General features: G+C 41.0%; 1 protein-coding gene across 6 annotated transcripts in view; it reads left to right on the top strand.

Annotated features, from left to right (window-relative positions):
• KIF13B (kinesin family member 13B) overlaps nucleotides 1–15,937 on the top strand; it is a 190,623-nt gene that overhangs the window by 125,558 nt on the left and 49,128 nt on the right. For all 6 annotated transcript variants that reach the window (XM_073232754.1, XM_037024548.2, XM_037024552.2 and 3 more), the window contains 5 exons: nucleotides 353–479; nucleotides 1,316–1,371; nucleotides 2,874–2,998; nucleotides 4,223–4,399; nucleotides 7,109–7,201. In XM_073232754.1, the coding sequence (XP_073088855.1) occupies nucleotides 353–479; nucleotides 1,316–1,371; nucleotides 2,874–2,998; nucleotides 4,223–4,399; nucleotides 7,109–7,201 (578 nt within the window). The remainder of the gene's footprint in view (nucleotides 1–352; nucleotides 480–1,315; nucleotides 1,372–2,873; nucleotides 2,999–4,222; nucleotides 4,400–7,108; nucleotides 7,202–15,937) is intronic.

Raw genomic sequence — 15,937 nt, 5'->3', positions numbered from 1 at the left:
AAGAGAAAGAGAAAATACAGTATGCAAACAGTGTCCCTCCAAGATAATGTAAGGAAGGTGCTAACCTTTCTTGATTCTTGTCCAAAAGCACCTGAATCCTCTGGAAGAAATTATTCATGTCCCACTGTGGGCCTCCGTTGAGCCGAAGATGGCCTCTCTGGAGGGGTACACCAACCTCTATAGCTTACAGGTTTTTATTTTGAATTTTTAAATGCTAACTAGAGAAGTAATAAGTTTTTGGTGAACCCCCCTCAACCAGTAACTGAAATATGGGCTGACCCCGTTGATGTGCAGGACCGAAGTATAAAGCAAGTGTAATACCTGTATTTGATCCTCATTCCTGACGTTCTAGATAAAACAGAGGATGATGCTGACCGAGAAGCCCAACTTCTAGAGATGAGGTTGACTCTAACAGAGGAAAGAAATGCAGTCATGGTTCCCTCTGCCGGCAGTGGGATTCCGGGGGCCCCAGCAGAATGGTATGAATGCAGCCGTCTGTGTTCTAGAGTCCTAAATGCTCACCGGGCTGCCTGCTTTCTGTAGGGACTTTGCCTATGCTGTAATTAATGGAAGACTCACCATAGTATATGGGAAAAATGTTTGAATTAGAGGAAGTATTAAATTATTTTCATGAGTTGGAATAATTATGGCCTAAAACTATGTTTTATTAAATAATATTGTTATTGGTCCAAGTAATTAAGATTTCTGAGAATCTTAATCAATATTTAATACCACTGCACTTAACTGTTTAAAAAAATAGTTAATATGTTAATTACTTGGGTCATTCCTTCAAAGCCCATTTGGTCATAATAAAATTGCATCTCCAGGAGTTTTTGGTTCTGGTGCTGGCTTACACTGTACTGTCAGCAAATATTGTTGACCACTTTATGGAAATTAAAAATAGTAAATTAAGCCACATGGGGCCCTCAGGTATATAATTTTTTAATGAAGGTAACTGTAAACAAGGGAGCTTCAGTTATAAACAGGTGTGTATATATATATATATATATATTATATATATATATATATATATGTATGTATGTATGTATGTTTGTGTGTGTGTGTCCTATAGGCCTGAGGTGAGCAGTACAGAGCATACAATGGTCACATACATGAGCACCAGTGAAAAGAAACAGCAGTTGCAGTTAAGACCCTGTGGCATAACTGATGTGAAATAATAGCAAACCCAGGGTCCAGAGCTGTGGTTGGCTTGATCCTTCACAGCTCTGAACAGGTAGCAAGGCTGTGTGGAGAAGCACATGTTGCTGAGAAAATTTGCTTTATTTGAGGTGCTATATTGTTCTTTACATTTTAGGACCCCAGTTCCTGGGATGGAAACACACATTCCTGTTATTTTCCTCGACTTAAATGGTAAGTTAGGAGGTACTTTCGGAAGGCTTCTGTCCGAGTAACACTTAGGCTCTGCCCCAGCGTGCAGTTAGGCAGTTCTGTAAGCCTAAGGGGAGGGTCCATTGTACGTGTGCCAAAGGAATGATGCTTGACGAAGAACGAAGGCTCCATGGGAGCAGGGTCCCACTACAGCGGCAGGCGCGTGTCATCGTGCTGTGGTCTCACATTTCGTCTGCAGCCCAGACTGCTATGTGTGTACTTTGTCCTCCTATCAGTTTCGGATGGAAGGATATTTCCCTGCACTTCAAATATTTCCTTCTTTAATTCTTAGGAGAAGATTTCTCTCTGCAGAGGACTAATGCTAGTGATGCTTATGTAGCATGTTTTCTTGGCATTACCTAATACATTTCTCACTTTTCTCTGTGAGTTATTTTGTTTACCCCTGCATTGCCTATTTTTTTTAATAACAGTCTTTTTTTTTCTGACGTCTTTCCCCCTCATGTTGGATGTGGCTACGTTTTACATACACTATATCAGAGGAAGGAAAATAAAAACGAAAAGGTAGATTAAAGAGTTAAAAATTAGAAGTCAGCAGTTAAGTCCCTAACACCGCTGCAGAAAAACTTTTAAAATGAGCTCTCCTAAACAGACAAGCCTGACGGCCTCGGTGGTTTCTGCCGCCCAGCTGAGAGTGAGCAGCAGTACCTGAGGTATTGAGCATCTTGTGCCACCCAGCTTATTTAGACATATAGAAGATTTTTAGATATACACAGATAATAATAGTTAGCCACTTCCACCGTCTATCCACCTGCTGGGTTTAATGTATTGCCGGAGCACTTCGCCCTACTGTGTTGTGCTCTTGAGCCTTGGAGACTATGGGTGACTCTGGCCTATTCTTATGTTAGGTTCCCAGATGAGTGAGGTGCCTGTGTGTGTATGTGTAGGAAGGTCAGAGAGTGGAAAAGAATAAGTCTAAAGAAGACCTCTTACGCCCCTTCTTGATCCACCCAGATCCACATTTAGAAAAGATCCTTTTGTCGCCTACTCACCATCTTAAGATGGATAGGACGTTGGAAGGGCCAGGCTTGGAGCTAAATGACCAAAGGGCAGGGGCAACCCCCTCCGGTTTCTAGCTCATGTAGCCAAGTGGTTCTGTTGTTGAACTTAACTGTCAGATAATTGAAATTGCTCTTATTTCTCCCTTCTTTAGTGTACTAAAAAGTAGGGAGTTTGGATTATAATCCTATCATTAACATTTATGGGATGACTTGGATTAACCTCTTGGATATCTTGGCTTCAGTTGCCTTCCATATAAAAGAAGGCTTAAAGGTAGGAGACTGGCGAAGATAATTTCTTGGGCACTTTCCATCTCTAAGATTTGTGAACTGTTTAATGGTCATCGAATGTGCTGTGTAAGATTTTAGAGCCAAAAGCAAATGAAATTTGAGGCAGGAGAATTTTAGTACTAAGCACATTGTCCTTTGAAGTGACCGCTGTACTGAAGGGAAGTTCTCTGTTTCTAGCCGATGACTTCAGCTCTCAGGATAATCTCGATGACCCAGAAGCTGGTGGATGGGATGCTACTCTCATCGGGGAAGAAGAGGATGAGTTCTTTGAACTGCAGGTTGTGAAACAGCATGATGGAGAGGTAAATAGAGCATGTCTCAGGAAGCCTGGATGGAAAGGATTTCTCTCACCTTCCCATGAGCCTTTTGTAATAATCAGCAGGGTAGTCATTTAGTGCTTACATTCCTCAAGAAGTGTAAATGAAAACCTGTCATTAGGACTCCAGAAGGACGGGAGCCACTCCCAGAAGGGGTGGGCGTCAGGTCACAGCCGTCAGCACGTCACTGCCTCTTCCGGTGAAGCATCTCCCTCAGTGCTCACAGTTCAGCTCAGCAGTGGCCCATCTAGGGAGCTTCTGCTCAGGTGTAACATGACGTGATGTCTGGGGTTTACTTTGAAATTCTTTAGGAAACACTTTTTAAAAGGTGGGGTGAAAGAAGAGATGAAACCAGTGTGGCAAAATCTTGATAATGTTTGAATCTGAGTGATAGGTGTACAATAGGGGCTTATTTTCTAATTTTAAGTGTATTGGAAAAAATTTTCAAATATTTGAAGGAAGGAAAACTGATGTGATGCTTTGAATACCTCATCACTCAGTGGTATTCCTGCATGCAAACCGTAACCCAATAGTGGAACCATCAGACCCGACCATGGTGCGTTCTGTAGAAGTGCAGGCCTGCACCCTTCTTTAGTAGTGACTGGGAAAGGCTGGGCACCATTCCAGGTTCAAGCAGACTAAAGGGACGTGACAGCTAAAGGGACATGACCCTGGATTGGAACAATTGGAAAATTTAGATCTGGACTCTATTATATAATGGGTATGTGTTGATGTTAAATTTCCTGAATATGATAATTGTCTTTGCTCTTTGAAGATACTCCCTGAAGTATTTAGGGATATAGAGTCTATAAACTTATTCTAAAGTGGTTCAGAAAAAAAAAAAAAGGGAGACTGTGTGCATGTGTTGGGATAATAGAGAAAGGAAAAGTAGCAAAATGGGAAGAGTTGATGAATCTAGATGAAGGACAGGAGTTCATTGTATTGAATTTGCATCTTTGCTTAATGGCTAAGCATTTCTCAAAATAAAGAAATGTTCAAAGCCAGCCCGCCAGGAACATTATGCTCTGTACTCCCCAGACCCAGGTGGCTGAGGCCACGTCCTCAGGCTCTGTCGTCTTTCTAGGCCAGTCTCCCAGTAGAACTGCCTTTGCGGCCAGCACGTACTGCCTCAGCCCAAGCTGAGACGTTTCCTTGTGAGGTTTTCTGGTTTTAGGAGGGGAGGGAAAAGTATATTCTGCCTGTCTTCAGGTGAAAGCAGAAGCCTCATGGGACTCCGCCGTGCACAGCTGTCCTCAGCTCAGCAAAGGCACGCCTGCGGATGAGCGGGTGTTGCTGATTGTGCGGGTGACGGTTCAGCTCAGCCATCCGGCCGACATGCAGCTGGTGTTACGCAAACGAATCTGTGTCCATGTTCATGGCCGGCAGGTGAGTCATTGATCCCAGTAGAAATGATTTTAACTACAAGTCTAACATGAGGGCAGGGCCTGGACTGATTGCTCTGGCCTCCTGTCCAGACAGGCTCTGTGAGGCATTAAGCTTGTCTTTTCAATGTGACCACGACTGTCCTGTAACCATGCTTGCTTCACTCTCGGGACACGTCATTGTGACTTACACCTAGACACTATTAAACTGTTACACGGACTCTTTCTTATTTCATATTCACAAATGACAACCATTCTTTTGGGTGCCACAGAGCCCTATCGAAGTGAAGTTCACCTCTTTTGTTGCTGACTTTTTATCTGGGTCCTATAAGATGAGAAGGTTCATTGTAGATTAACTGTTTGTGCTTCTTACCCTTTGCTTTCCTACCATTCTTTCCTAGTCCTCTCTGATTCCTTGTGACTCATGTAATGGGGAGAGTACTCTGACAAGCTCTGGGGCAAAAAGATGAATAAGAAATAGTCTGCATCCTTAAAGAGCCAGTGTCCATTGGCACACGCGGACAGGTGTAAAGGGGTGGCTCTGTCTTGTGGTAGTGCTGGACTGCAGGCCCTCACCAAGTGCTGGAAGGTGCAGGCAGCGGGAGCAGAGGATGCAGACCAAAGGAGTCAGGGAGGCTTCCGAGAGGAGGTGGCATGCAAGCTGCTCCATACAGACGAACGGGGTTTTGGCAGGCAGAGGAGGAGCGCTGGCTGTTCCGTGGAGAGGAGGAAACACTGCAGAGGGAGGCAGGGAGGGTGCGGCAGGCTGGGGGCCCTGCGAAGCACACTGTGGCAGGTGTTCTGCGGAGGCCAGGGCCCTGGCTGTCAACACAGTTGCAGCTAGAGTATGAAGGACCTTGTGCCAAATTAATGCAGGCTTAGCAGAAAACTTCTAGGCAAGAATGAGAGGTATTTCTGTTACTGGCTTAGCAATTATGGAATTTGGGAGGTTGTTTCTAGAGATTATCTTTAACTGTCTATGCTCACTTTTCTGAAGTCTTTGCAATGCATTGACTAAAACCAGGACAGATGAAAATAAATCTTTTCATTTAAAAGAGCATAGTCGTGGTTGACAGAGTCCTAGATGTAATCTCCACCCCTCAAAATTAATCTTTACTTCTAAATGTCACACTGATATCAATCTTTGGAATGAAGACTGGCGGTAATGCTGCTAAAATTGCAGCTCTTTAGCTTGGCAGTCCAACCTCAATAAAACTCTGGTCATCGGGTTAGCTGTAGATGGATCTGGTGTCTCCCACATTCACTCTTTCTCCGTCTCCCTTTTCTCGAAGTCTTCAAGGGATTGAAAAAGACATGTGGCTCTTGTGGGGGAGCATTTTGAAGAATTATTCACCATTTCAGAACTAGAGATTCTGGTGGCCAGGCCCTGGGATTGACCTTGTGCAACTGCCAGACCCACACAATCCTTAACTGGAAGGGTACATTGTGGAGACACCAAGTTTCTTTTGTTTTCTCTTTTTTTGGGGGGAGAGGGTTGTTTTTAATTAATTTTTTATTTTAATAATATAGGGACAAGGTGTCACCACATTGTTCTCCTGGTTGAAGTGATTTGATAGTATCAAATTGATACTGAATGAAACAGTAGTATTTTCGGGCAGGCCAGATTCCCTCCCCATTTCAGATATTTCATTCCTAAAAATTGCTTCTTTGTAGCTATAACAGGGACTTCCTTGTGATCCTGCTACATGCCTGTCAGCTTCACTAAGTTGGCACAAATAGAAAACAAAGAAGTAAGATAACAGCACCCCCCACCCCTTACAAAAAGCTGCTGCTGACCTTGACCAGTGCCCTTGGCAGTCACTTGTGCATTGCAAGGCTGAAGCTGAGAGAGGGAAGGGATGAAATCGATGGTCTGAGATGCTAAAATCTTTTTAAAAATGAACTGAAGATGGCTGAATAGGAAAGAAGTGGGTTTGGGAAGGTAGATACTTCTAAGGCGAAACGGCTTGATTTTTATTTTCTTTGGGGTTTTTCGCATGTTTCTTATTTTCCTTTTGCATGAGGGAGAAGTTTCAATGTTGGTTTAATATTCTTGCTTCTTATCTTTATTCACCAGTTGTATTCTGCCCTCTTCCCTGCTCTCTTCAACCTCTCCAGGATGTTCAGTCTTAGCAGCATCTTCAAATGAGTCATCTATGCATTAATTCAACAGTTTGGCTCTTAACTGTGCAAAGAGCGCAGTCAGCATAAACAATGACCACGCACTCTTAAATCATTCTTCATAACCATCCTGCTTTGGTCAAGAATTTAATGCCTGAACTTGTCAATATGCATGGTGCATGATGTCCATTGTGCTGCAAAGAAAAAAGAAGTGTTAAGAGTCACCAGTCCTTGCTTACACTTTAGTTAGAAGGTCATTTTACTGTGTGGAAGTCAGCAGTCTTAATTTCTGTATCCTTGAAGCAGAGTTAAACCAGATGCCTTGTGTCAGTTTCCAGAGTTGAGGGTCTGTATTTTCCATGTTTTGGGTGTAGGACCTGTCCCACGGCAGGTATCTAATAAATGGGCTTTGTGCACTGAGATGAAGTTGAAGAAGCTATTTAGTGGTTTGAATTTTATCCTGCTTGTGTTGGAAATAAGCTCTGTTTCTTTTTGGTTAGAGTGGATGCAGTATCCTTATACTGTTTTCTTTGTTAATGGAGGTTCAGTTTTTGAGGCGGGAAACCATATCTTCTATTTCATTTTTCTCTAGGGTTTTGCACAGAGTCTCCTGAGAAAGATGTCACATCGAAGTTCTATTCCTGGCTGTGGAGTGACTTTTGAAATTGTCTCCAACATTCCGGAGGTAAAGGAACATGTGAAATTTGAATTTACAAAAGATAAACATGTAAAAAGGACCAACTCCCTGGAAAGTCACTCACCCAGAAATATGTGTTAAGTGAAAATGTATATTTAGGGAAATGCTATAGATTTGTAGAGGAATTTTCTAATCTTAAGTTTATTCATAGGAAAATGCACTTGTAGCTTTAAAGGTTCTGGTTATAGTACTTTGTTAAAGAAGAACTTTCTTTTTGAAAATCAAATCAACAAATCTTATTTCTGTCATTTTTTAGTGGAGTGAACTGGGGTAAGTTACTTTGAGCCTAAATTTTTTCGTTTATCAAATTGGGGTAGTGATACCTTCTGTACAAGGTTGTTTTTAAGGTTTAAATGAGAGATTGTACATAAATTGTGCACACATTAAACAAGTTGTAGTTACTATTATTATTTCATTATTTATCTTTTTGTACTTACTGAGATAGGCACAGGAATCAAACAAATGGAGCTTAAAATACCCCTGACAGAAGCTTGCTGGATGGAGGATGTAGTTTATAGATGCTTCCTAATATTTAATCCCCGATGTAGACAGATTTATTCACCTAGTCATCGGCACGTTCGGTGACTGTGAAAAAGAGGCAGAAGCGCAGGTCCTTCTCCCCACTCACTGTTCAGAACCAGGGAGTGTGTGCGGAGGGGCGGGCCGCCCCTCCCTGGGGAGTGCAAGGCGGGAATGTGAGCCTGAAGGGCCAGCTCCCGCCCAGCCATGCCTCCAACATTGCCTGGCTCTTCATGTGAGGGCTGGGGGTTTGTCGGTAGATTCTGCTGAGTATTTGAATATGTATTTTAACACGGAAACCAGGTTTAGGAAGAATAAAATGATCACACAGTACTTAGGCTTTCCTTTAGGTTTCTTTTCTTTCTTTCTTTTTTTTTTTTTTGATTAATAAAGTTGCTTTATTAGTTTCCTATTGTTACTGTAACAAATTACCATCCACCTAGTGGCACTAACAACATAGTTATTATCTTATAATTCTTTGGGTCAAAAGTCTGAAATGAATTTCACTGTTGTAGAATCGAGTTGACATGGTTGCATTCTTTTCTAGAGGCTGGAGAGGATCTGTTTCCTTCCCTTTCTAGCTTGGACAAACTTCCTGCATTCCTCAGCTGGTGGACTCCTTTCATCTGCAAATCCAATAATGATTGGTTGAATCTCACATTATACCACTCTGACATTGACTCTTATGCTTGGCTTTCCTCCTCCACTTTTAAGGACCCTGCTGTTACATTGGGCCCAACCATATAATCCAGGAAAATCTCCCTTTTTTTTTTTTTTTTAGATAATTGTTTTTTATTGAAGGGTAGTTGACATACAGTATTACATTAATTTCAGGTGTACAACACAGTGATTGAACATTTATATACATGATAATTCTAGGTACCAGCTATCACCATACCAAGTTGTCACAATATTTTGACTATATTCCTTATGCTATACATTACATCTCAGTTACTTACTTATTTTACAATTGGAAGTGTGTATTTTATTTATTTATTTATTTATTTATTTTGTGAGGGCATCTTTCCTATTTTTTTTGATCAAATGGTTGTTAACAATAAAATTCTATATAGGGGACTCAGTGCTCAATGTATAATCATTAATCCACCCCAAGCCTAATTTTCATCAGTCTCCAATCTTCTGAAGCATAACGAACAAGTTCTTACATAGTGAATAAGTTACATGGTGAATAGTACAAGGGCAGTCATCACAGAAACTTTCGGTTTTGATCATGCATTATGAACTATAAACAGTCAGTTCAAATATGAATATTCATTTGATTTTTATACTTGATTTATATGTGGATACCACATTTCTCTCTTTATTATTATTATTTTTAATAAAATGCTGAAGTGGTAGGTAGATGCAAGATAAAGGTAGAAAACATAGTTTAGTGTTGTAAGAGAGCAAATGTAGATGATCAGGTGTGTGCCTGTAGACTATGTGTTAATCCAAGCTAGACAAGGGCAATAAAACATCCACGGATGCAGCAGATTTCTCTCAGAACAGCGGGGGGTGGAGGTTCTAAGCCTCACCTCTGTTGATCCCCAATTCCTCACCTGATGGCCCCCCTGCGACTGTGCCTGGCTTAGGTTGTTCCTCCCTTGAGGAATCTTACCTGTCTCTGGCTAACCAGTCATCTTCCAGGGCCATACAGGGAAATGTAAAGTTGGTAAGTGAGAGAGAAGCCTTATTGTTTGAAAAGGTTAGTTTTTTACTTCTTTGCGTATTTATGCCCTGTGGCTTCTATGCCCAGCATTTGTCTTGAGGTATCTTTACCACTTGGAAGAATTGTGATACAAGGTAAATTCGATATGAGGCACGAATTCTTTTTATGGGTTGTAATTAGAAAGGAAGAAGAAAAGCTATAGAAGTAGCAGGCGGAAGAAAACATGGGAAGATTGATTATTTCTTTGACATATCTTCTTGTATAGTAACTTCAGCATGTATAGGTTTTAAACTACTAATTAAATTGTGCACACACATTAACATAATAGGAATACAGTTACATAACCAAAGCATACCTATAATTACCAGCCATCTCCAGTGAAACCAAGAAAACCAGTTAGGCCCCTTAGGCATTTGTGAAAACTTACCTATGATATGGTGGATATTGTCCAACTGAACTTGAACAGTCTGAGGGAAATCAGACGAATTAAAACAACCCATTCCTGTGGACTGTTCCCATCCCATATGTTCTTTTAACAGTAAATAGTCTGTAGTTGTAAGATTTTTGGAGCGCTACAATTTGCACTTCTCCTAATTCTTGGTTGAGTTCCAACAGTGTAGATCCAGTCAAATTTGTTGTTTTACTGTATGCACAGGCCAGCTTAGGTATCTCCTTCTTCATTCCCATGGCAAGTCCAGGAACCAGTGGGATGAGTGCATCTATACCTGTAGCAGCGCGTGGATCTTTGTTGGGGTTTTTTGATGATCATCTTCTGGCATGAGTCTTCCAGAGAGTGCTGATGTTGGAAGTTCTTTTTCATATTGTATCTTAGTTCATTTTTGGGGTAGCCAAATTAGGCTTTGATGCTCTGTATAAGCACAAACAGACCCTATGCCTACACTTTTATATGCCCTTTATACCATTGTGTAGAACTCATTGGAGGTCACCACACAGGAACTGCTTTTTTTGTTGTTGTTGTTGTTATTAATCTACACTTACATAATGAATATTATGTTAACTAGGCTCTCCCCTATACCAGGTCCCCCCTATAAACCCCTTTATAGTCACTGTCCATCAGCATAGCAAAGTGTTGTAGAGTCACTACTTGTATTCTCTGTGTTGTACAGCCCTCCCCTTTCTCTCACCCCCCATGCATGCTAATCTTAATACCCCCCTTCGTCTTCCCCACCCTTATCCCTCCCTACCCACCCATCCTCCCCAGTCTCTTTTCCTTTGGTACCTTAGTCCATTCTTGAGTTCTGTGATTCTTCTGCTGTTTTGTTCCTTCAGTTTTTCCTTTGTTCTTATACTCCACAGATGAGTGAAATCATTTGGTATTTCTCTTTCTCCGTTTGCCTTATTTCACTGAGCATAACACCCTCCAGCTCCATCCATGTTGCTGCAAATGGTAGGATTTGCCCTTTTCTTATGGCTGAGTAGTATTCCATTGTGTATATGTACCACATCTTCTTTATCCATTCATCTATCGATGGACATTTAGGTTGCTTCCAATTCTTGGCTATTGTAAATAGTGCAGCGATAAACATAGGGGTGCATCTGTCTTTCTCAAACTTGATAGCTGCGTTCTTAGGGTAAATTCCTAGGAGTGGAATTCCTGGGTCAAATTGTAAGTCTTTTTGAGCATTTTGATGTACCTCCATACTGCTTTCCACAATGGTTGAACTAATTTACATTCCCACCAGCAGTGTAGGAGGGTTCCCCTTTCTCCACAGCCTCGCCAACATTTGTTGTTGTTTGTCTTTTGGATGGCAGCCATCCTTACTGGTGGGAGATGATACCTCATTATAGTTTTAATTTGCATTTCTCTGATAATTAGTGATGTGGAGCATCTTTTCATGTGTCTGTTGGCCATCTGTATTTCTTTTTTAGAGGACTGTTCAGTTCCTCTGCCCATTTTTTAATTGGGTTATTTGTTTTTTGTTTGTTGAGGCGTGTGAGCTCTTTATATATTCTGGACGTCAAGCCTTTATCGGATCTGTCATTTTCAAATATATTCTCCCATACTGTAGGGTTCCTTTTTGTTCTATTGATGGTGTCTTTTTCTGTACAGAAGCTTTTCAGCTTAATATAGTCCCACTTATTCATTTTTGCTGTTGTTTTCCTTGTCTGGGGAGATATGTTCAAGAAGAGGTCACTCATGTTTATGTCTAAGAGGTTTTTGCCTATGTTTTTTTCCAAGAGTTTAATGGTTTCATGACTTACATTCAGGTCTTTGATCCATTTTGAGTTTACTTTTGTATATTGGGTTAGGCAATGGTCCAGTTTCATTCTCCATTCTCCTGCATGTAGCTGTCCAGTTTTGCCAGCACCATCTGTTGAAGTGACTGTCATTTCGCCATTGTATGTCCATGGCTCTTTTATCAAATATTAATTGACCATATATGTCTGGGTTAATGTCTGGATTCTCTAGTCTGTTCCATTGGTCTGTGGCTCTGTTCTTGTGCCTGTACCAAATTGTCTTGGTTACTATGGCTTTATAGTAGAGCTTGAAGTTGGGGAGTGAGATCCCCCCTACTTTATTCTTCTTTCTCAGGATTGCTTTGGCTATTCGGGGTCTTTGGTGTTTCCATATGAATTTTTGAATTATTTGTTCCAGTTCATTGAAGAATGTTGCTGGTAGTTTCATAGGGATTGCATCAAATCTGTATATTGCTTTGGGCAGGATGGCCAATTTGACGATATTAATTCTTCCTAGCCATGAGCATGGGATGAGTTTCCATCTGTTAGTGTCCCCTTTAATTTCTCTTAAGAGTGACTTGTAGTTTTCAGAGTATAAGTCTTTCACTTCTTTGGTTAGGTTTATTCCCAGGTATTTTATTTTTTTTTATGCAATTGTGAATGGAGTTGTTTTCCTGATTTCTCTTTCTGTTGGTTCATTGTTAGTATATAGGAAAGCCACAGATTTCTGTGTGTTGATTTTGTATCCTGCAACTTTGCTGTATTCCGATATCAGTTCTAGTAGTTTTGGGGTGGAGTCTTTAGGATTTTTTATGTACAATATCATGTCATCTGCAGATAGTGACAGTTTAACTTCTTCTTTACCAATCTGGATTCTTTGTATTTCTTTGTTTTGTCTAATTGCCGTGGCTAGGACCTCCAGTACTATGTTAAATAACAGTGGGGAGAGTGGGCATTCCTGTCTAGTTCCCGATCTCAGAGGAAATGCTTTCAGCTTCTCGCTGTTCAGTATAATGTTGGCTGTGGGTTTTTCATATATGGCCTTTATTATGTTGAGGTACTTGCCCTCTGTTCCCATTTTGCTGAGAGTTTTTATCATGAATGGATGTTGAACTTTGTCAAATGCTTTTTCAGCATCTATGGAGATGATCATGTGATTTTTGTCTTTCTTTTTGTTGATGTGGTGGATGATGTTGATGGACTTTCAAATGTTGTACCATCCTTGCATCCCTGGGATGAATCCCACTTAGTCATGGTGTACAATCCTTTTGATGTATTTTTGAATTCAGTTTGCTAATATTTTGATGAGTATTTTTGCATCTACGTTCATCAGGGATATTGGTCTGTAGTTTTCTTTTTTGGTGGGGTCTTTGCCTGGTTTTGGTATTAGGGTGATGTTAGCTTCATAGAATGAGTTTGGGAGTATCCCCTCCTCTTCTATTTTGTGGAAAACTTTAAGGAGAATGGGTATTATGTCTTCCCTGTATGTCTGATAAAATTCTGTGGTGAATCCATCTGGCCCGGGGGTTTTGTTCTTTGGTAGTTTTTTGATTACCGCTTCAATTTCATTGCTGGTAATTGGTCTGTTTAGATTTTCTGTTTCTTTCTGGGTCAGTCTTGGAAGGTTGTATTTTTCTAGGAAGTTGTCCATTTCTCCTAGGTTTCCAAGCTTGTTAGCATATAGGTTTTCATAGTACTCACTAATAATTCTTTGTATTTCTGTGGGGTCCATCGTGATTTTTCCTTTCTCGTTTCTGATACTGTTGATTTGTGTTGACTCTCTTTTCCTCTTAATAAGTCTGGCTAGAGGCTTATCTATTTTATTTTCTCGAAGAACCAGCTCTTGGTTTCATTGATTTTTGCTATGGTTTTATTCCTCTCAATTTTATTTATTTCTTCTCTGATCTTTATTATGTCCCTCCTTCTGCTGACCTTAGGCCTCATTTGTTCTTCATTTTCCAATTTTGATAATTGTGACTTCAGACCATTTATTTGGGATTGATCTTCCTTTTTTAAGTATGCCTGGATTGCTATATACTTTCCTCTTAAGACTGCTTTTGCTGTATCCCACAGTAGTTGGGGCTTAGTGTTGTTGCCATTTGTTTCCATATATTGCTGGATCTCCATTTTGATTTGGTCATTGATCCATTGATTATTTAGGAGTGTGTTGTTAAGCCTCCATGTGTTTGTGAGCCTTTTTGCTTTCTTTGTACTATTTATTTCTAGTTTTATGCCTTTGTGGTCTGAAAAGTTGGTTGGTAGGATTTCAATCTTTTGGTATTTACTGAGGCTCTTTTTGTGGCCTAGTATGTGGTCTATTCTGGAGAATGTTCCATGTGCACTTGAGAAGAATGTGTATCCTGTTGCTTTTGGATGTAGAGTTCTGTAGATGTCTATTAGGTCCATCTGTTCTAGTGTGTTGTTCAGTGCCTCTGTGTCCTTACTTATTTTCTGCCCGGTGGATCTATCCTTTGGGGTGAGTGGTGCGTTGAAGTTTCCTAAAATGAATGCATTGCAGTCTATTTCTCTCTTTAGTTCTGTTAGTATTTGTTTCACATATGCTGGTGCTCCTATGTTGGGTGCATATATATTTAGAATGGTTATATCCTCTTGCTGGACTGAGCCCTTTATCATTATGTAGTGTCCTTCTTTATCTCTTGTTACTTTCTTTGTTTTGAAGTCTATTTTGTCTGATATTAGTACTGCAACCCCTGCTTTCTTCTCACTTTTGTTTGCCTGAAATATGTTTTTCCATCCCTCGACTTTTAGTCTGTGCATGTCTTTGGGTTTGAGGTGAGTTTCTTGTAAGCAGCATATAGATGGGTCTTGCTTTTTTATCAATTCTATTACTCTGTGTCTTTTGATTGGTGCATTAAGTCCATTTTCATTTAGGGTAACTATTGAGAGATATGTACTTATTGCCATTGCAGGCTTTAGATTCGTGGTTACCAAAGGTTCAAGGTTAGCCTCTTTAGTATCTTACTGCCTAACTTAGCTCGCTTATTGAGCTGTTATATACACTGTCTGGGATTCTTTTCTTCTCTCCCTTCTTATTCCTCCTCCTCCATTCTTCATATGTTGTGTGTTTTGTTCTGTGCTCTTTTTAGGAGTGCTCCCATCTAGAGCAGTCCCTGTAGGATGCCCTGTAGAGGTGGTTTGTGGAAAGCAAATTCCCTCAGCTTTTGCTTGTCTGGGAATTGTTTAATCCCGCCATCATACAGTATCCTTGGTTCAAGGCCCTTCTGTTTCATTGCATTAAATATATCATGCCATTCTATTCTGGCCTGTAGGGTTTCTGTTGAGAAGTCTGATGTTAGCCTGATGGGTTTTCCTTTATAGGTGACCTTTTTCTCTCTAGCTGCCTTTAAAACTCTTTCCTTGTCCTTGATCCTTGCCATTTTAATTATTATGTGTCTTGGTGTTGTCTTCCTTGGATCCTTTCTGTTGGGGGTTCTGTGTATTTCCGTGGTCTGTTCGATTATTTCCTCCCCCAGTTTGGGTAAGTTTTCAGCAATTATTTCTTCAGAGAGACTTTCTATCCCTTTTCCTCTCTCTTCTTCTTCTGGTACCCCTATAATACAGATATTGTTCCTTTTGGATTGGTCACATAGTTCTCTTAGTATTGTTTTGTTCCTGGAGATCCTTTTGTCTCTCTCTATGTCAGTTTCTATACGTTCCTGTTCTCTGGTTTCTATTCCTTCAATGGCCTCTTGCATCTTATCCATTCTGCTTATAAATCCTTCCAGGGTTTGTTTCACTTCTGTGATCTCCTTCCTGACATCTGTGATCTCCCTCCGGACTTCATCCCATTGCTCTTGCATTTTTCTCTGCATCTCCATCAGCGTGTTCATAATTTTTATTTTGAATTCTTTTTCAGGAAGACTGGTTAGGTCTGTCTCCTTCTCAGGTGTTGTCTCTGTGATCTTTGTCTGCCTGTAGTTTTGCCTTTTCATGGTGATAGAGATAGTTTGCAGAGCTGGTGCGAGTGACAGCTGGTGCGAGTGACAGCTGGAAGAGCTTTACTTCTTGTTGGTTTGTGGCCTTCCTCTCCTGGGAGAATAGCGACCTCTAGTGGCTTATGCTGGGCAGCTGTGTGCAGACAGGGTTTCTGCTTCTTGCCCAGTTGCTATGGAGTTTATCTCCACTGTTGCTGTGGGCGTGGCCTGGCTGGGGCTGCTCCTCCAAAGTGGTGGAGCCCATTGGAGGGGGAGCGGCCTGGAGGCTATTTATCTCCGAAAGGGGCCTCTGTGCTCTCTGCTGCCCAGGGGTTTAGAGTGCCCAGAGATCCCCAGATTCCCTGGCTCTGGGCTAAGTGTCCTGTCCTGCCCCTTTAAGAC

Source organism: Manis javanica, chromosome 3 (genome assembly GCF_040802235.1).
Source record: "Manis javanica isolate MJ-LG chromosome 3, MJ_LKY, whole genome shotgun sequence".
In the NCBI taxonomy this organism is placed as follows: domain Eukaryota; kingdom Metazoa; phylum Chordata; class Mammalia; order Pholidota; family Manidae; genus Manis; species Manis javanica.
This window is presented reverse-complemented; position numbering and strand designations above follow the sequence as displayed.